General features: G+C 31.0%; 1 protein-coding gene across 1 annotated transcript; it reads left to right on the top strand.

Moving 5' to 3' along the window:
- Positions 1-1529: 1529 nt before the first annotated feature.
- Positions 1530-22405, top strand: LOC144858846 (uncharacterized). The gene is made up of 17 exons (XM_078714978.1): positions 1530-1686; positions 9013-9261; positions 10031-10104; positions 12165-12208; positions 12625-12869; positions 13017-13089; positions 14113-14488; positions 14683-14779; positions 15170-15253; positions 15749-15969; positions 16369-16539; positions 17198-17335; positions 19206-19458; positions 19580-19712; positions 20007-20151; positions 20444-20542; positions 20642-22405. Exons 1-17 carry the CDS (start codon positions 1545-1547, stop codon positions 20666-20668), a joined length of 2571 nt encoding a protein of 856 aa, XP_078571104.1. The 5' UTR covers positions 1530-1544; the 3' UTR covers positions 20669-22405.
- Positions 22406-22579: the final 174 nt, after the last annotated feature.

Here is a 22579-nt window from a genome sequence, read left to right on the forward strand (position 1 = left end):
ATGTTTTCACGTATAAGACAAAATAAACTGTTAAATTCAACCAAAAACCCATTGACTTCCAATAAAATTGAATATTGTTTGCTTTAAATTACAGTTTTTCAAGTAAATCATTTATTTTTTGGTCAAAGTTAATAACTATTCTTTGACATTAAAATGGCATATTCAACAAAAACATTTAAACAAATTTTCAGTGGAACAATAATATCTTTAACGGGCTTGGGTGGTCTTTCTTTCCTCTCGTTTGTGCGGGCTAAGTGGTCTTGTGAGAAAGTTTGTTTTGAGTGGTATTTGAATGCATTTCATATCTTCACAAGGCAAAAACAGTAACACCAATAAAAAAAACTAAAAAATCCTCTGGTGCCATCAGAACCAGGATTTGAACCATTGAAACTGATTATAATCAGGTATTATAACCATCATTTACAGATTTTTTTTTACACAGATATCACCCATCGATACCGTAGTGAGTGTAAACAATTTAATGATCTGTTTTGATAACTGAAGCCAGTAAATCAGTTTCAATCGTGTTTTAACATGTATATTTCCTCCATGTCATTATTATAATTAGTCATGTGTTATTGCTATGTAGTTATTATAACGAACTTCCCTCACATAATGCTTTGTATTATTTTTTATTGTATTTATATGTTTCATATGGACAGTTTGTCTGAAATAAAGTTGAATTGAATTGAATTGAATTGAATATGAAAGTTCTGTCATGGCGTCAAATATCAAACATACCGTCTGTATAATATTTGTTTATTTATACAATTATTAATTGACGATATCACTTATATTGTTATTTTTATCATAACAATTATAGCTTAATAATTATGTTTTGATTATAACATTAAGTAATACGAATAATACGAAGAAATAATCACAATAAGATGTAAATTTTACATTAATTATTCTAAAATACTAACTAACTTTAAATTTGTAGAAATCAAACAAAAAGTCTGTACTGTAATAAAATAATAATTATAATAACAATAGATTAGCAATAAGCATATCAATGATATTTTCTTTTACCCGTGCAGTTGAAAGTTGAGCTAAAATTAAGTTTAAGAAAAAAGAAAGACAAAAATATTAACATTAAATATTGTTACATCATATTCATAAGCAACTTATAAATTTGTGTTTAAGATTAGGGCTAAGCTTGTCAGTCTGGAATCTTCGAGATTTTGCTAGTCCCCAATGTCGATCCCATCTGAAGATGAGTCTTGTCTAACTATCTTTTCATTGAGTCATTTCTGCTGTGTGGCTTTATTTAAGCCCTGTTATTCTTAATTTTTATTTCAATCTCACGATCTTCTTTTAAACACTTTTAACTTGAAACTTTTCCCATGCAACAAAAGGGGAGTCATGTTTATGCTTACTAAAATATTTATGTATGCTGCTTATATCAAAATAAAAATGGTACAGTTGGATTGTTAAATAAATTAATTAAAACAGACCATTTAATTTTTATTTGGAATTATTGAACATTAGGTGTTTTAAGGAAGTATGTTTTTTGAAAAAGTAAAAAGTATCCCTATAACATAATGGATGTTTCCAACTACCTGCCTCTGCCCGGAAATACAAAATCTGTTTGGATTACCGTCGAAGCATGGCCGAGGCGAGTTATCACTTCGTACAGTAGCGTCAGGTTTATTAAACCAAGCACAGAGATGGATACGATTAAAGGTAAGAATTTACTGTTATATTAATGATGTGTAATAAAGACTTATTTTGCGACAATAGTTATTAGTAGAAATACTGTTTGGATTGGCGTGACAGGGAGCAGTTTAGTATGCTGTTGTATACCGCTCCGTGGTTTAATTAAGCACACACACTATACGACGGTATACTGTAATACATAAGAGGCCAGGGTTTCACTGACCCAATTTTCGTATTGCCGTCGGCCCCAGTCCTCTCTTTTCCTTCCTATATTCTTCATCATTAATGTATCGAATTAAACGATGAAATTAAAACAATTAGTGACACGTAAATGTGTATGTAGTGATAGAAAAGAAACACTTTCACAGTGTTAACAAGACCCATCAAATAATTTCTTAAATTTTGATTTTCTTGATATTGATTGGGTGATTGTGAAGTTACATAATTACATTTTAATGACCCAGAACTTTCAATATCACTTCATCGATGGATGTAGTGTGTGGAGAGTGTGCATTCAGTTTTTTTGTTGTTTTTATTACGGTTTCTATAGTATTCCAGCCTATATAAATTTATGAGCACCAAAACCTATGTATATATTTTTTTTCATCATATTTGCTCTCTTACCTAAAAATTGTATAAATCAATATATAGCACCACTCAAACCCCATCTACCCAAACCCCACCTACCCAGATCGACCTCTATGAAGCCAGCTCATAGGAATTGTTTCACTATTTTTTTTTTCTGTACCGTTAATCATTAAATTACAATATGTAATCCACATTTTTATACCACCAAAATGATATTTCCATTTAAACAGAGTTCACCAAATCTGCTAACTGCCACTGTTGTGTTTTTGCCTGCTTGGTTGATTCACCTTTATGCCTGAACAATTAATAAAGGATTTATTATTATGAAGTGAAGCAGAACCTTTTCAATTGAAGGTTCTATTAAAAAAGTATTTGAATTAAATAATGAATATCAGACAGTTATGATATTTAGGTCGTACCTCGATGTGCCATTGGCATGTATTTATAAAGGAAAACATTAGACTATAAAATTCCAAATACCATTTATTTTTTTCTCCTTTCACAACTGGTTTACGACATAAAAAAGTGCAGTATCCAGTATAAATAACATATTAGTGAAATGTGGTATCATGTTATATTATGGTATTCTGTGCACAGAGAGTTCTAATGAACAGTCTGTTCTGAACAATAGTACAGTGTATAGGCCTACATTCACATACATATTATTTCTATCCATTTAATGTTTAATAGTATGGGAATGAGGAAGTTCATAAACATGTCATTTTGTGCCCATCACCCGTAGCCACCAGCCATGACTATACAACAAATACTTTTTATAATTATTAGTAGGTGTATCGACTTTTATGTTTTGAGGTCATCCTAGCTCTTCGGGCTCCGCCTAGATATTTTGCATGCTCAGTTTGAGGAGCTCATAGTTACCAGGCTATATAATATGCCATAAAACCCAGATCAACAGGAGGGATTAAACTTTAGGGTATGTTCAGACTCACAGAGTTACGGTGGAGTTATCTACGCAAGGCGTACGGTAATCCGTGGCGTTAAAAGCCAAGGTGTTCAGACACAACGATCAACATTCCAATGCCTTGCGTTTAAAACACTCTGATCAGGTCAAAGCAGATAGAACTATAGACCTATGTATACATTCATGACAATGCATGAAAGTTTACATCGTTTACATTGTTTTTTGTTATTTTTATTTATATAATGTTTACCTTCAAATATACTGATTTGTTATTACTACTTGTAGAATTGCATTTTAATTCCACATAATTTAAAACGTAATTGTTAGGCCTACACGGACAATTATCTGATTAATTGATTTAATTTATGAAAATATCATATCACTGACGCCAACTTTTCTGTTCTTTAAAATCTGAACCTGAAAATACATTTTACATAGCTATTTCGCTGTCGTATCATTGGGTACGGGTATGTAGTTGCTGTCTGCTGATCGTGGTCGTGTATTTTCATTGGTTAAGGTTAAAATCACTGATGCATCACTGGATTCCCGCTAGAGTTATTAACGCCACTGGCGCGGAGTAACAGCTCCCTAACGCTAATCGCGGCCTGGTTCAGACACAAAAATATGTACGCCGCTTACATACCCCACCGTAACTCCGTGAGTCTGAACATACCCTAAGTGTGAAAAAAAATGTCTTTTGACATTAAAGAGATTTATGTACTAAAAGGTTAGATGGTTGACCCAACACACAGAACAAACAGTAATGTGCTGTACAACTATTTAGGCCCACTTAGTATAAACAATCCTGTGACTAATAATACCAATATGGAAGTACATTTAGGAACATGCAACATATTATCCAGGAAGTAAATCTAATAAAATGACAATTAAAAAAGAGGAAATTGTAATATAACAATAATAATATTTTTTTAAGTACTGTATTATTGTTTGAATAAGGTAAAGTTATTTTAATAAGTTCCTTTGTTTATGCTGTCATCATGCCCTACTTTCTTAAAAATGCAAATTCATAAAAGGATTAACATATTTTTAATTTTATTTTTATCTTGTACGCATCTACCAGTGAGTAACAATTGCCAATTACAGAATGATAAACTATTTTTAAAAATATTAATATTCATTTATTGATAATAATACAATTTTAACTAATTATTAATCTTGCCTCATATGTATGGTATTTCTGTAAAAAGTACAATTGTAACAATGAATGGTTCAGTCTAGACTACTGTCATTGGGACTGGGAGTGGCACCAGTGCTTATTGGAGCAGATCTAAAATTATAAAGTAGAAATTATTCTACTGGCAGATAATGGATTTTTGGCTCTAAAATAGTGAAGTAGGCCTACAGTCATCATTTATTGTTAATTAATAATTATTCTAATTAAATGTTCTGTCATATGCCATTATTTTCCAGGATTTTATCACCAAATTGTTGGAGGAGGGCTTCCCAACATTGGATCAACACAGCTTGATGAATGAATTAAATTTTTTTATTTCAAATGTTCACCAAATTTGACAGAGAGCCCTTTGGTACTGACAATGGCATTGATTATCAGTAGACCTGTATATCAATGAGGACCACTTTAACTACTTTAGTGCATACTGTAGACCACTCACTGTAAACCTAGGTTGACATTTTCTTTTCACTAAACTATGAATGAAGACCACTTGAACTAAGTTACAATATCACTGTTTGATCAGCTAATAATGAATCAAAAACTATTGTTTTAAGTACAAGCATTCCATTCTTTGGGCCTAAAAGTAGGCCATTCCATTGGATATTATTTTATTAGTGTATCTAATGAAAGCTTTGTTTATTGTATATGTTTACTCTTGCAGTAATAAACATACCTGTAAACAGATAAATTGTACTGAAGTATTGACCTAACAGTAATAGTAAACTTGCTGGTCAGTACAGATAATTTGTATAGTATACTATTATGTTTGTTTATTTCATATTGTCCTGTAGCCACAAAGGCCAGCCACAACTGTGTATAAAGTTTATTTGAGAGATATTTGGTTAATGAATTTGATGCATAGTGTTTGCACAAAAAATGGATTTACCAAAACAATTGAATTGCTGTTTCTTCATCACTAGTCATAATGATTATTTGGCATTTTAGTTGATTTTATCATTCAACATATTATAAGCTCTGCAGAGGTTCAGGAATTTGGGTCATTATGAATTCAGAAATGTTGAGGGGTCATGCCATACATTTGCGAACCCTACTGATTTAGTTGCCTGTATGTTTCTACTGGTTTTCAAATTAAACTGAAAATGCAGTCTATTATTCACATAATTATTTCAAGTTTCCTTTAATTCACATAATATCAATAATTATTTTTAACCTATTCATTTTGATTAGCTGTAGGCAGTAGTTTTTTTAAAAGATTAAATTTTAAATTGACCTCTCATAACCAACCAAAAACATCTAACATTTACGATTTATTTAAGATTTTCTGGGTCATACATCAACCTGGTTGAACTCTCTTTACTTTCTTTTCAGTTTCTCTGTAAATTATGATAGAAAAAAACTTTAACATGGACAGTAAGAATTTTACTTTCAGAATATATTGTATAGTGAGTTTGCTGTACTCTGCTAATCTAGATAAAAAGTTAATTTGAATTCATGTCATTTAAAAAAAAATATTTTGAACTTTTTAGTTCTTGAAAATTTAATATTTTATAAGATTTGTTTTGTGTCACTGTCTACTGTACACACTGTTTTCTAACCAATTTTTATAGTGGAAACTTCTGCTGCTAATGAATTCTGTAGTTAAATAAATAAAATAACAGTTTTATTACCTACTGTACTTTAATGTATATAAAAGTGTATTTCAAAGGTACTTGAACTTGTCATACCATGTATTTTATACTAAATATACTTTAACTACCTATATAGTACAATATTTTGATGAAAAGAAGAACTGGAACTTTAAGTCTGTAACATAGTTTTATGGCTCCTTTTAGGTATTAGTCTTGTGTCATGAACAGAACATCATAAATGGAGGCTCATGATCAAATGAATAGTGTATAGAATAAACGCAAAATGAAAACAGTTCCTTTATATTATTTTACTTTCTGGGTTCAATAGGCCTATTTTACATTTTTATTTCCTGATTCATTCAGAATTGACAACTTCAAGGAAACACAGTACGCTTAAATAAACATAATTTTTGTATATTTAAAATGAATAAAAACATCCAACCTACAAAACAAGTTTAAGTTCGGTCAGTCCATTTTGTGCCTAGCTTACCCAGATAAACCAATAATAGCCATTCTCTTTGAAGAGAGGAATACATTACATACACAGTGTACATTCAAAGTGTAGACAGCACATTTTGGTACTGTGTGTACTATTACCTGGATCATGGTTGCTTGAATGAACTGTAGGCCTACTATGTTTGTTTCGTACATGTTGCTCTAATAAATATTTTCACAATACTTCCTTATTGAATAGTACTTTTTGTACAGTAAAAATAAATGTTAAATGATGTTATACTAATCATTGGTTTCAAGCAAAATTAGACACTGGAAATGTTTTTGTTATCACATGTGATTGAATATCAGACAGTATTGTTTATAGACATCAATTGTTTTTACTATAAGCCCTTTTGAACTTCTTTTTGATGTCCCTTCATTTTTTTATCTATTAATTGTATTTTAACCTATACTAAGTATATATTTTTTTATGATGAATAAAAAAAAATCTACAGTACTGTTGCACCGTCTAAACCAGTGTTCCGCAAACTTTTTATCTCTCAGCCTAAGATCCTCTTAGAATTTTACAATCAACAATCAAACTTTAGCCCAACTACCCAGCTGTACCAATGAAATAAAGGTAATGAGATTCCGTCACACCTCAGCCCCACCATGCGATTCCATACGAAAAAATTCAACACAGCCCCAAGGTTTTCCCTTAACGTACACAAGAAATATCAGAATTTTACATTACATTGTGGCAATCAAACTTTAGCCGGTGTGCACATATTCAAGAGTCCACCACTTCATCCCCATCCACCATGGTTGAACTGAGGTATAAGAAAATTTTAGGAATATATAGACCTGTAGGTCCCTAGAAATTGCATTGTATTTTTTGGAGGGTAACAAGCCGCACATCAAACATTTTCAGTAACATAAAACTATGTTAGAATAAAGGCGCTCAATACGTTTTTTTTTCACACTTTCTTAAGCCACCCCGCGGCTCACATTTTGGCCGATGCCTATAGTTTGTGCAACGTCGGCCTAAACCTTTTATTTTTCTTTAAAAGGTCTTCGCAAATGTTGTTCTGTTTCAAAATTCCAGTGCCAATAAAAACATAGAACACAATACAGAAGCACAACCACAACACGGAAGCACACCTTACTGTAAAAAAAAAACAACAAATTTTAATGTCAGATAACTTTTCCTGAAATAGAACAATTTAAATGACTTCCTACTTGAATGTTGTAATGCTGTACTATGTTAGAGGAAATGTGCACAAGTTTCTTTAAAGATAAAAAGGTCAGGAGATTATTAAAGTATAATATTGACAAAGAAGTATATATCTCTCTCAGGAATTTTGCTGTGTTCACAGTCACTAAAGTTCAGGTGGCGTCGGAATGAGGGGCAGAAACACCCCGACAGGAGATGAGGGGAACATGCGCAAGAATCATTGGCTGGGGTCGTCAAGGGGTCAGTTGCAGAGCCCACAGAAGGTGTGATAATATTAGTCCTTGATAGGGCACACTCAGTAGGGTAGTGTTTCATTTTTGTCATGAAATATCATGATTTTCTCCCTGACAGAGAGGGGAGGAGCTTTTCCCCGACATTTGATCAGTTAGCTACAGTATCTTTTACTGTGTCATTAACCCTGATATACTGTATAATATATTGATCAAACAATTAAGTTTGACCAATCACTTTAATATTCACATGAGTCATACATACAAAATCAATGTTTTGAAAATGTTTCTGAAAAAGAAAAGGGGAAACTCTGCTGTATCTCAGAATGTTTCAGATTATTATATAGGCTCTTTACTTCTGTCACAAGGGTATCCAATATTTACCGACCTGTATTTTGTTGTGTTCTGATCTATAGCTAAAACCGCATGTACGTTACTCTGATTTAACACTGATAGAGAGATATGTGTGTAAATGTGTAGATTAGATTAAAACTGTAAACCTAAAACATTTAATTAAAATGTTATTATTTTTTTTTTTTTTTTTATTGCCGGACTTTTGAATATGACATGCAAAATTTTCAATTCCATGAAATACAATTATTTAGATCCATTGTTTACTGTGGTTTCTTTTGTGTTTATATTGGGAGTTGTGTGAAAGGCCATTCAAAAGAATCCTGCATAGGTTAAGATGGGTGCAAGGTACTGCTCTATACATTTATATAATTCTTTTGAATATATTTATTTAAAGGAGCACAATGAATTCAGGGTGGTTTAGATAACTAGATTCTAGGAAAACTATAGTCTTATTGAATGCGTAATTTATATACTTTTTGCAATTGTGATTCATGCTAATTGTTTCAGAAACTTTTGTTGTATTTTGTTTTGTTTTTTTTGTACCATCAGAGTAACACCATTGAATTTTGGGGGTGGTGCCTGACAGTGTTATTGTAATGTATTTGAACCATATTTTCTAATCAATTGGTAAACCACCTTGAGGAGGTGCAGTTGTTTTTTCTATGCTTATGTATGGTCATCCATCCCCAGTTCTCCCCGATTTTTAGTTTTTAACTTCCTGTTTTCCAAACTTTATACTTAGTCCATCTTTGACTGTCAAACTGTTTTATGATATAAACCTACCATATTTTCTTTGTTTTTCATAGTGCTTGACGAACTGTTACCTGGTTTTCAACAATTCCTGTCTGAGTTACAGAAGTTTGAATTGACAAGAGATCTACAAGATACTTTAGCATTTTACCTAAAACAACTCGATTCTTATATTAACGACCATGCTGAATATATAAATACTGAGATAAGTCCAAAATTGCCACAACTGCGCCCACCACTACCACCATCATTACCAGGATCACAACCAGTAGCACCACCATTACCAACATCAACACCGAAGAAAGGTAAGGAATATGATTTCTAGATTAGTCTTAGAAATTCTCGCTACTCTTTATTTCAAACAAAATGTCAATATTTCTGTCAATATGGGTGAAGTTGACAAAACTCACTGTAACTAAGAGATTGCTTTCTAACAAATTTAATATCTTCACAACTTAGTTTTGATTTCTCCACAAGTGTGTGCTGATAGATATCCCCACTAATTTCTGATAGATGTTTCTACCACACCATGTTTGATGTCTCCACAACTCCCATGTTTGATGTCTCCACAACTACTACGTACAAACAGTGCTTTCAATCCACATTCAACTTTGATACAGATGATATAAACTCATAACAAAAAGAAATTATAATATTTTATATATATATATTTAATAATAGAATTTTGTACTCTGTATATTACATTGAGCTTTAATGGGGAGTGCTGTAGTATAAAACATTTGAAAATAATGTGATATATACAGTTCATATTGTTTGCCAATAATTAACATACTGTAGCTAAATACAAATTGTCATATCCAAATCCATATGTTGCAATGGTAATTATGACCTACTTATCTATGATGTATATCACATAACATAAAAACAAAAATAAAACATGTTTATAAATTTACAATATGATTAATACTTTTAAAAAAATAATAAAACCATTTCAGCTTGGTGGATTTATTTTTTCTTTTTTTTCCCCTTTTTTCATATTTCTATATTAAACATTTTCTGTTAATTTATATTTCATATACTATTATTATTTAGCGATTTCTTTTAATTTTACAGAAAATGATGCCAACGATGGCCTTTCTGTGGATGAGATTGCAGCCCAAAGGACACTCTCCTGGCAGTACTCAAACGTATAAATGCATTATTATTTTGGAGACATATATCCATTTATTTGTTTTGAATCATATTCATTGTCTGATATAAAATGGCATTTATAAAACAGTTGTTTTATACACACGGCTAAACATAAAGTCCAAGTAGATTTGCTATACTCCCTAGGGTAACATGTTTTCGATCGATTTGTATAAATGAAGCTGTGAGGCTGCTGTTATCACCGTTTATAATCGAGATGTTCTCTCAAGTTGAGTGCATTGTAACTCCTTGAGATGGCTTCATTAGCATAATATCATTTGAGTATAGATGCATCCATTCATTTAACTATAATTGATGTTTTTATTTTTTACCCAGTATATGATTATTCTCATTACCCAGTACAAAACAAAAAAAAACTTTTAAATAAGCAATTATTGTTTCATGTAAGAATAATAATAATAAACATGTACAGAATTGTAATTATTATTATAATAGAATATAGAGCTATAGATATAGTATATCTTGTGGATCGGCTTGCCAGTAGATTTTTCAAATTGGGAGTTCTTTGTGTAAATGGGATGAAGGGCTCGACATCCTATCTGAAGTCTGCCAATGAAAGTAAAACATATTTCTTCAAGGTCAAAATACAAATTGTCTTCAATTGCATTATCTATCATCTTACTATAAATACACATCACATCAACATTTTGATTGACATTTGAATAATTTAGATCTTGGAAATAATACAGAAATATATAATTATTTGAAAAGATTTAGAATTTATGTACAACTTTGAAAGTTGAACAAACTGTAGGCCTACTAAAAATAAAATGTAAAAAAAAATGTATTATTCCATTTGAATTAATATTTCTTTCAATGTGGAACCATTCACCATAACACCACTTATCAGTGATTGCAGATCTTTATCAAAGCAGCATGGGTGGAGTATGCTCTTTGAGATGAATACAATAAAGATTTCAAATTGTACAAAAAATAAACCATAAAGAATACCAACAAAATGAAAAAGTTTCAAATTATATACAGATTACCTATAATAAGTATGTTACATAAACAAGCATGAATGTGCGATACTCGGGGTACAGCAAAAGAAGCTGTAATGACGTACTCATAAGACGGTATGTGACGTCACATACACATCAATAACCTCGGTACCAGATACGGCTATACAGTACCATCTTCGAGACGTCATATGGCTGCATCCGGTTTGAAATTTTAAAATCCGGCTCTATAGCTTTGAGGACATGTCCCTGTAGTATATTCATGCCAAATCCCAGCTCAATACTACGAATAAGGGAGGAGTAGTACTTTATAAATCGCACTTTTTACTCAATAGTATCGGATGGAGGAGAAGATGAGAGAGTCCTAGAATCGAGTACCCCGAGTAAAAATTCAATATCAGAAAAAGATTATTGGTTAGGTTATCAAGTTAATGAAACAAGCAGTATTTGTTTCGAAGAGATCATTCAGAACTAGAAACTGAAATTACTATTTCATTAGACAATAAATAATGAAACTAAAACAATTTTTTTAATTTTCTAATATTAATTGATAAGTGAAATGTTTTCAGGTCAATTTATACTAGGATGGTAATGATCGACCATGACTAGATAAATATTCATTTTTCTTGCATAAATTAGAAAAGTTTTCATTCTATAGAATAACGCTACAACAATGTTATTGTTCTTATTGATCATGATGTCATTTGATTGGATTAAAAAAATTATGTTTTTTATTATTTATTATCAAAGGGAGAATACATGGTTATCATTATCGTCCTAATTTTTTTAGTAGTTGAAGGGGATAACAATATTCTACTTGTATAAGCTATGCTTCTAAGATTCCCCATTTCCATTCTTTTGTTGTCTTCGTACTAATAAACTGTAAAAAATTATTTGTGAATGTGAAAAAATCAAGAATCTATAATTCTTCGCATAAAAGAGTTTGACGTTTGATTCATGTAAATAATTTTTCCTAGTGGAAAAGAGGTTTTATAATCCTGTATGGTGCCACAATTGAAACAATATAGTGATAATCAAATGCTTTAAATATCTAACATTCTGTTCATATTCTTTTTAAGGTTACAAGTACAGGTAGTAAGGGGGATAATAGTCCAATAGTAGAGTAAGTAATTTTCGTTGTATTTATTTTGTTCGAAATACAATTAATTTCTAAAATGATCTTAAACCTTTTTAAAGAGGAAACAATTTTTTTGGAAGATTATGACAAACTTCAGATGATTTATTTTTGTATATTACATTCCAATACATTTAAATACATTGCATTTTGCACTTGATGTTTCACATTATTGATTTAATTCAACTTAGGAGTGCCATACTTCAGCCAAGCAGAGATACTTCTTGGAGAGGCCACTCCAAATTTGTTAATTGCGAAGAGTCTATTTTATAGTCATTTCTGACTGAAGAATGCCTGAATATGATACTGAGTAACCTCTTGTTCTCCCATCTGAACTACTAATATTCGAAACTGATATTGATTCATATTATTTATCATGGTATTTAAAAATTATTTTAATAAAGGCAATTAGATGATGTTTATGAAACTCCAATTACTGAACATGAAGCTCTGCATCATAAAACTTCCCTGCCCATCAGCGACCAAGGAGAAGAATATGAAGTTCCGACCAGTTGCACGTCCATCCGCACTGTCACAGAAGATGGACAAGTTTATGATGAACTGGGTGATGAAGAGCATGAACGTTTCATAGATGATGTTGACGATGTTTATGAAAATCCAGAAGATCAAGGTGGAGGACCACTAAATGGTTAGTTTCTATGAAAAGCAGGCAATTCCATTTACCTTTATTTTCCATGATAAAATTACTAAAGCATTTAAAAAGAGGATGCCTTTTGACCTAAAAGTAATAAAACATAATATTAATTAAATGTTTATAAACATTTTGTATTTTTAGGTGGCTGGTCAGATGCTAGTGGATCGTATGAATCATTTGATTCTGATGAATACATAGAGGAGCAACAGAATATGTAAGAATTTTAATTTATGTCTATGTCTCGAATATAAGCCCAGTGGGCCTAATATTATGAAGAGGCTTATTCACACCTACTCAAACTTTGAGAAAATCTATGATCGTTTTAAATTTTGGTAGTAGTTTTTTGGCAAGAATTCAAATAACACAAAATACATCCAACCACCCGACCCTGTTTTTCAATTGATACAGTGCTTGAGCAACATTTAAAAAATGTTGCGGTCTAATTAAACAGGCTTTATATGGTTTTATAAAGGTCCTGAAGCATTAGGTTTATGCATGGTTTAGTTCATTCTTGTATAATAACTTGTGGTTAAACTAGACAATAAGACCCACAATATAGTGTCAGACTGTCAACTTCTTTTGTTGATTGAGCATGTAGAATATACAAAAGTAGGCCTATGATATATTTTGTTTGTAATTCTGTGTTTTGTGGCTCTATAGTTCATTACAATTTTAGGAATTTGTTAAAATGTTACATTATCTAAAGCAGGAAGACTTAAATACAATAAATCCATTGAATTAATAGCAGGATTGTGAAGTCACTATCATGTTATATTTAGGTCGCTGGCTTACCAGTAAAGTATCAGAAAGTAATATACTGTATATACTTTGGATGTATACTTTTGGGTCTCTTTGAAAATATGTACATTAGGCGAGTAGAACCTCCATTAAAGGACATCTTTAGTATCTATCAAGCATCCTGAATACTATAAAATTAGTATATTGCCCTATTATGCACAGTGGTCCTTTTTTTTCAAGGAAAAGATCAACAATTCAAAAGCTTTAAAAAAAATATTTCCAGATGATCTGACCAGTTGCTTGGTTTTTTAGAGTTTAAAGACATAGATATGCAAACTATATATTGGGAACCTCTAGAAAAACAGGATAATAATGGTCAAATCAACAACCAACACTACAAAATAAAAAAACTACTAACATTTTCTATTTACTACAGACATTGTTATTATATAGCAAGTTAAGAAGTCTGATGGCTGCATAACATTTCTTTTTTTTCTAGTGCACCTTCATTACCAGAAAGAGATGTTCCGGTACAAACCAGAAATAGTAAAGCTGAACAATTCAAAATACGATGTGAAAATGACCCATACATCATCCACTACGGAATTCTCTCCATGAAAAGCTTTTCTGGTACATTGTCAAGAATCTCTCTTGGAAAGTGGAGCAGAAAATATTGCACCGTGAACAAGGGTGTTTTATATATGTATAGTAAGCCATCTGATAAAGTACCAAAATCTTTGACCCTGTTTGGATACAATATCGCAGAGGATGTACAGGATGGAAAGAATGAATTTGTATTTGGAATCCATCACCAGGGTCAGACGTCACAGTACTTTGCAACGACAAGCCAAGAGAAACTTCAAACTTGGATTAAGGTATTTATTATTTAGTTTAATTTTTTATAAACTACTGTAGTAAAATCCTAGGAAAAAGTTAGGTCATGTTAATGTATTGTATGCATATGGAAAAGTTGGGACTTACTTCCCTATACTCTATTCCTTCAACAAAGAGAACACATCAGTCCTTAGTCGTTGGTCGTCACAAAGTTCCCTATTATTAAATGTTTTAGGTACTTCAAGAAGAGGCGACAAATGCAGACAACATTCCATCTGAAAATAACCCACACAGTTCAATTCTTGAAGTGACAGATGTGTCATCTAAAAAAGGTAACTATTTTCAACTTGTAGCATCTCACATGTGACTTCTTTGTGCCATCTTGCTATCTAGATTAAAGATGTATTGTCCCTCCAAAACATGACAAATAAAGATTAGTAAAATCAGATTTTAAATAGTAGTTTTAATAAATTTAATCACTTCCACAGAACAAAAAAAATTTAATTAATTTTAAATTAAAAGACAAAACAAATGGTTAAATTCAATCTGGCAATCAATTTGACTATTTTTTTATTTTTTTTCAATTCAATTTTTGATCAAAGTGAATAACTATTATGAAACATCAAAATGACATATGAAAAAAAAAATTAGAAAAAAAAAAATATTTTTCAGGTGGACAATCTTTAAGACCTCATAATTATTTTCCGATTTTATTTTTACAGATAAAAAAAAGATACCAAATATGTTAAAGAGACGATCCAGATCAGTTCCTGTATTTACTGAGGACAATGAAGGCAACCTTGCAGGTAGAAATGCAAAAGCTATTTACTAATCAATTAATATCTTATCTTATTCCATAATTGTTATTATTGTTTTTGTCTTTCTTTTTTCTTCTACTTTTTTTCCTTTAATTCATTTTCTGCTTTCTGTTTTCTTTTGTTTATTATTTTTTATTCTACTCTTGTCTTCTTTTTTTTTTTTAAATTTTTTTTCTTTTGTACTTTATTTACTGCTTTTAATTTTAATTTCATTTTTTTTTCTTCCTTCCTTCTTTCTTTCTTTATTTTGTGCTTTTCCTTCTCTTTTTTTTATAGTTATATTTTATCAAAGGGTTTCCTCTTCGGAAGTTTGCCAACATTTTGATGGATAAATTCTTTCAACTAGCTAATTTTCCCGTTTTTTTTTAGTTGCATAAAATCGCTTTTGTGTTGCACTACATGCCAAGGCATTTCCATGCTGGGTATGTGGGTAAAAGCATGTATAAAGAGTTTCTGTACAGTATTTTTTTGTTTTAATTTAAGGAGTTGTAAATGTCTACAGTCCAGTTCACGGAGAAACAAAATGGAAGGAACGTTTTTGTTTGGTCACAACTCAAATTATACATATTTACAAAGACGCATCTGGTGAAAAACTTGTACTGTCACAGCCATTACAAGGCTTGGAGATTGGACAAGGAAACCAAACCAAACGAAAAAATACACTAACACTATTTGAGGGTGACACAACTTATCTCTACATCGAGGTTAGTTTTTCAACAAAAACCTTTTGATATGATTGTTTAATTTCATGTAGCATTTACAGTTGTATTTATTTATAAATCTAAGCAATGGTTTTTTCAAGGTTATCAGGTTCTGCTAAGAAAAAAGATTTGAAATATATGTGTTTTTTCGTTCATTTTATAGAGTTGTGGTATTTCCATGGGGACTATGTCTTATGAAACCATGGGCATCATCTACAGTATCTATTTGACAATTAGGATGGCCATATTGAATTTATGTAACAATAGGATAAAAAACATGATAACAATTTGTTTGGATTAATAGTTTTACTGCCTCTTGTGTCCATACATTCAATAAAATTATCAAATTTAATTTCTAATTATCAATTTGTATGTACCATCATTACCTATTGATTCCTTTAGGCAGTGAACCAGTTAGACCATGGCAAACTATTACGAAAATTGATCCAGGAGACTGGCTTTGCTGAGAGTTTGGAAAGTGACTACATCATGCCAGATGAGCAAATGGAACCACCTGTTGTCCAAAATCCAAAGCAACCCAGTATCTTTTCTCTGCTGCAACGCTTTGAAAATGTATGTTTGATTTGATATTAAGTGATTTGATTAAATGAAAAAAAAGGGGGTTTGTAAATTTGCGTATAACATTGTTAAATGGTATTTCCTTGATATAACTATCAGATCAAAGACTGAATTACGAATTTGAATAATAAAAATGTGTTTGTATTAATACTAAATTGATGCTGCTAAGCAAGGTAATCAAAGCTGCAGAATAATCTCTTGAAAATCAGTCAATTAGTCTGTACTGTAGATTAACTCTTCCCTGGAAAGATCTTGTGTTCTTGTCAAAAGATACAATTTTATTTAACATCAGGTAGATCTCCATGTTTAAAAAATCTGTTTTATTGTTTAAAATATTTAATAATGGAAAAAATGGTAGTAGTATACCATGTGATTCCTAAAAAGAAAGTGAATATGAGAATGGGTAATCATGTTCACATCAGTTTCACACGTGAATGGATACCAACCGTTAGTGGTCCCTGGACCATTAATATTATAACATAATAGCTTAATGATTATTGCTGATTTTGCAATCATCAAAAAATGTTTTCTGCAGTATAAAATGGTTTCTCTATGGTTAATGAATACAGTAGTTACTCTAACTTAGCAAGAGTATCTTAACCTGTTTTGTATTAGTCAAAACCAATACAAAAAGAATGTGGTTTGTATTCAGTCCACAGAAACAGAAGGAAAAGATTCTGTTTACCTTGAAATGGATGAATCAACAGAGAAGGCTAAGCCTGAAACGCCAACAATCAATGTAGAAGAACCTGAAACTGATCCAGTATATGAAAATAACCCCACGGCATCTGTAAGTTTAAAACAACTCTTGAATGTGTTTTTCCTGGGTCTATGCTTACATGAGTTGTTTACCAAACCATTTTTCAAAATATTAGTTTTAATTAGGTGATCATTTAGAATAAAATGATCACCTATTGTTATTGTATAAAATCTTTATTATTATTTTTTTTTTTCTTTTTATTGTTTCTGTACACTATTTTGTGTAACAATTATCTCAAAAAGTTTAATGTCAATGATTACAAAAATTTCAGAATATCTTTCAAATAATATAACTTAATCCTAATAAGCTTTCCAGCGTGATCACTCATCCGTGACGACATTTATACGCCATTTTGCGAAATCACATTATCAATCATATCTCCATAATTCATTATCACGTATTAATGAAATTCACTACACGTAAACTTTAGATCAAGGGTAAAAATATTAGCAAATAAAAACGCACGCGCACGTAGGTTCATGCGCGTGATATTGCGCGTTAAAAATTTAAAACGCTCAAAATTAAGTTTTGATCAATTTAGAGCATGAATTAGGCCATTTGCGTGTTTCAAAAAATTACTGCGCAAAAATGCGTTTTTGCGCGCGCGATACTTAAAAAGCGTAAAAACATGAATTTTTTTTACAAATCTCATTCTACTCACCATCCTTGGTACATTCACCAAATTTGAGTCAGTTCCGACTTAAAATAACGCTATACGAGCACGTTAAAAATGACAAAATGTGCACATTAATTTTACAAAAGTTCTGAAAATGGTGAAAAATAGGTCTTTTTTAAAATGAAAATAATTCTTCAGAATGCAAGATGACCCCCGATTTTTTTAACTTATTCTGGAAGCCATTGAGTTGTAGATATGAATTCATGTACACATTTTACGTACAAAATGTTTTGACGTCATCAAATGGCCACTTGAATTTAAAAATTAGGATTTGTTATCTTTTTGTGTAGATTATCACATTCAACAGAGCGCATCTTGGTTATGTGTGCTCGAATTTCGCACAACTTTCAGTATGTGCTTGCTTAATTAATTATCTTTATCATGAGTTGACACTATCTTCATTTTAATGACGTCATCACGCGTAAAAACTTGAATAACGTAGGCCGTGTAATTTCACCTTCGCAGTAAATTTGAATATCTTACAGCTCTTCAGAATTGAAGGTTACCTTGATGATTATAATTTATTATGAAAGCTGATGAAATGTAGATATGAATTCATATAAAAACCAAGCCTATCGGATGTTGTGACGTTAACATATGGCCAGATGAAGTTAAAAAGTAGTTTTTTCATCTTTTTCGTCAAAGTTATACAAATTTCAAAGAGCGCGCACAGCGCTTCTACGTGCCAGATTCTCTTCCAATTCTTATATTTATTTGCTCAATTCATTATCTTTCGAAATTGTCACCTTCGAGTTTATTATGATAATTCCATCATACCAAAAAATTAGAACATGATGTGTGTCCCGTAATTTCACCTATGCTACACTGTATATAGATATACAGTATATAACTGTACATATTGTATATGGCATATAATAGGCACAACTCAGCACTATTTAAGCGTATGCATCATGTCATAGGATGGCGTACATCAACTTTTTACGATCGTATGTTAACGTACGTGCATGTTTCAAAAATGTTAATTTCATTAAAATGATAAAAATGATCACCTATAATTCGTCAAAGTGACGAATTAAATTCTAGTTGTTAATTGTTTTTGGTAGATAATATTTTAATTTGACAAAAGAAGATTGCCTATTAATTAGTATTTAACTTATTTGTTAAATTTGCCCCATTTTCATCATCATTCGTCACCAATCATAATTACAAAATCTGTATTTGTGGTAAAAGTTCATATTTACAATTTCCACACATTTATTCCAGGCATGGCTGAAGGCCAAACTGCAACCCAAAAAATCGCCTAACCTTCAAAGAAAAGACATTAAAGATAAAGAAAAGAAGGAGAAGGAAAAGAAAAAGAAAGAAAAGAAAAAGAAGGAAAAGGGTAAAAAAACAGAAGAGCTAAAAGATGATGCAGATAGTAATGCAGATTCTGGAGCAGAAAATTCATGTAAAGTCAGTTTAGAGCCTTTGGTCACTGAAGATGTACAAAGAAAGAATGCAGAGAAAGTATCAGGTGGATATTAATAAATTGAAAAAGAAATATTGAATGGTCCTGAGAAAATATTAAATATTGCTACAAACATGGTACAAATATATTATTTTAAAACAAAATTCTGTCTATTCTATATTTGCAGAAGTGCCAAAAATGGAAAACAAATTTGTGAAGTCTGACAAAAAGCATTTATTAGACATTGATCGACTTCAAGGAGAAAGAGAACTCTTACTGCAAAAGAGAGAAGATCTTCGCATAAAGAAAACTGAACTTAGGTAAACCTGCCAAGATTTTTTTTTTAATAGTATTCAACAATTCAGAGCACTGATCACATCTGTGGATCTAAATAAATTCATAAAGCTCTAGACAGTCACAGAACAGAATATGGCACCATTCAATTCATTATATAAATTTCCATTTTCAACAACATTTTTTCGTGAAATGGTGGCTTAAATTTATGACTGAAAAAAAAAAAAAAAAATCTATTTAAAAAATGTTTATGTACAAACATAGATACCTAGCTTTAACTGGTTTCTATATAAAGTTACCATTTCATTTGTTTAATATAGAGGAAGAAAGAATGCATGTCAAGATGAAGCAAGGAAAGCCAAAATTGAAAAAGAGTTAAATGCAGCCATACAAGAGTGGACAACTTCGAGTAAAGAACTAACTGAGATGGAGGAGAAAATAGCAAGAGCATCCAAAGGAGACGAGGTATTAATATAGTTTAAGAAGAACATTGCACAAATGTAATACTACTGTACAGTACAGTACAGTACTTGACTGAAGGAAAGCAATCCGAGATATGAGCAAAGCAGCCGAGGCGGGAAAGTCATGAGACTATCTGACGCACCGGCAATAAACATAAATGTACAGTACATTAGCAATCTGTTTTAACTTCACTGCAACTAAACATTGTAGTTAATACTGACAGCGTAGATTATTGTACTTGTGTAAGAAGATTATTTAAACTTGATTAAATAATTAATTGATTTTATCTCTACAGAATCTAAATGTTGAAAAGTTTTCAACCAAAACAAGTGGCAGAGCGTCGCCAATGCTACAGCGTGCTATATCTTCGAAGAATGTTATGGCAAGAGCAAAGGTAATAAAGTCAGGCATATTATAATGTTGACTCTATTTAGCTATTTACTTTGCTTAGTGAGCTTGTTTTATCTTTTTATATTATTTTTTCTTTTTTCAGATGTTTGAAGCTATGGGAAAAGAATAGTGGTACTTATGTAAGTAAATATATGAGAGGAGAACTAGACATGACCATGTATTGAAGAGGTGGGGCATTGTGGAGTGTATGGGTGTCGCCGTGGTAGGCACAACCAGAATAGAGGGTTCAATCTAGGACCCTGTGATTGGTACAACTTAACCAAACACGTATAAGATAATGATGCTGTTTTTATTACTAGAGATTCTGATTGCTGATTAAATTTGGTTACTTGATTTTTATTTTTCCTCAAAGTTAACTATAAATATTTCTGCTAGTTTTAATGTGTTAAAAAAAAACAAGATTTTATATGATTATATCATAATAAACAAATGTCACCATTTGTCTTCCACAAAGGATTGATCGACATATAAAAATATAAGTCTTATTTAAACTTAAGTTAATTTTTGTTAAAGAAGAGAGTAGTTGTATTTTCTTAATTTTTCTCTGTTTCTGTAGACATATAAAAAGTATATATGACTTATTATAAAAATGATAATTGTAGTATACTGTATATTAGTAAATAATAGTGTTTTAAATGCTGTATTTTATATGGGATCTGTTTGAATTAACTTTTGAAAAAGAATTAAATTTGTACAAATAAAGGTAGATTTCATAGTATGTGGATCTTACAGTGGCAATTACCATACACGTGTAAAGCATTGATTTGGCACTTTTTAAATGTGGTGCTTGGAACTATTATATGTTGCTGACTAGTGAAATATATTAACAAATTGACCGAAAAATTGTTATACCAGGTTTATCATAAGATGTTCACCATTACTACCCAAGAAACATTTTTTTTGTGGTGAATCCTACACTTATTTCAGATGTGTTTTTCTTAGGATAAATCCATGATACATTGTCACATGTTCCTGACATGTTACATCTTATGGGAATTAATTTAAGGTTAGAGAACTAACAACAGTTTTACTGTATTTAAGAATTTGCCATATAACTACACAGACAGCTTGTAAAAGAGTGAATATTACTGAAATTTTAAATTGCCTTTTGAAAAATTATATTATAATTGCTGCAAGATTTTAATCTATATATGTTTAGTTTTTTTAGCATTTTAAATATTGTATTTTAGTTTTAGAAGAATTTTGACACATGCGCATTCCATACTTGTACAGAATCATCTTAAACAGTTATAGGCCTACCTCTCAATACGAACGAATATACTGTATTATGCGAGATGTATACTTTCTTTGACTATTTAACCAAACATAATGTATATGGAATTTGGAATAAGATAGTAATAATGCCGTATTGATGACCCATGCTTTATAATGCCTATCACAATACGCCGTTGTGGTCTTAGGAACTTTTAAAACCCACATGAAACAGTAAGTTTCATTTAGTTTTAAATACTTGTTTCTTTAATTGAACCTCCTACGATTTATTATTATTAATTAGGCATTGCTAGTAGTATGTTTTAAATATTATTTTATAGTAAAAATTATATTTATTTAAAGGACTATGTTGGCAGTGGTGGTGTTACCTGCACACTGTCCAGGTTTTTTTCTGTGGAAAATTGACCTTAAATGGTAAATGTATTTTTGGTTTTCTGTAATTGTAATGCGTTTTTTTTTATCAGGCCTATATAGTCTTTCAATTATGTAAATGAAACAAACTGTAATGGTATTATTATTAATACTTTTCGAATAATATTATGGGTTATTTTATATGTAGTAACCGCACTCAACTGAACTGGTTATAAAAAATTAAAGGCAAAATGAAAATGTATGTAATGGGTTTCTATACAATAATGTGTTGTTTCAATAATTTATTATGATGGGTTGTGATATACAGTATACTGTAGGCAACTAAACTTGTTTTTTATGTAGGTATACAGACTTTCAAGGAATTCAAATGTATACATAATGGTATATACATGTGTACTACTTTGTTAGAATAATT

The sequence above is a fragment of the Antedon bifida genome, chromosome 2, assembly GCF_963402885.1.
Source record: "Antedon bifida chromosome 2, ecAntBifi1.1, whole genome shotgun sequence".
NCBI lineage: Eukaryota > Metazoa > Echinodermata > Crinoidea > Comatulida > Antedonidae > Antedon > Antedon bifida.

Bases quoted from the DNA above. Each gene is read 5' to 3' on its own strand.
- LOC144858846 (XM_078714978.1), top strand. From the start codon at position 1,545: ATGGATGTTTCCAACTACCTGCCTCTGCCCGGAAATACAAAATCTGTT. The intron at 12,209-12,624 runs GTAAGTAATTTT...ATTTTAATAAAG, and splicing joins GATAATAGTCCAATAGTAGA to GCAATTAGATGATGTTTATG. The intron at 19,459-19,579 runs GTGGATATTAAT...CTATATTTGCAG, and splicing joins GAATGCAGAGAAAGTATCAG to AAGTGCCAAAAATGGAAAAC.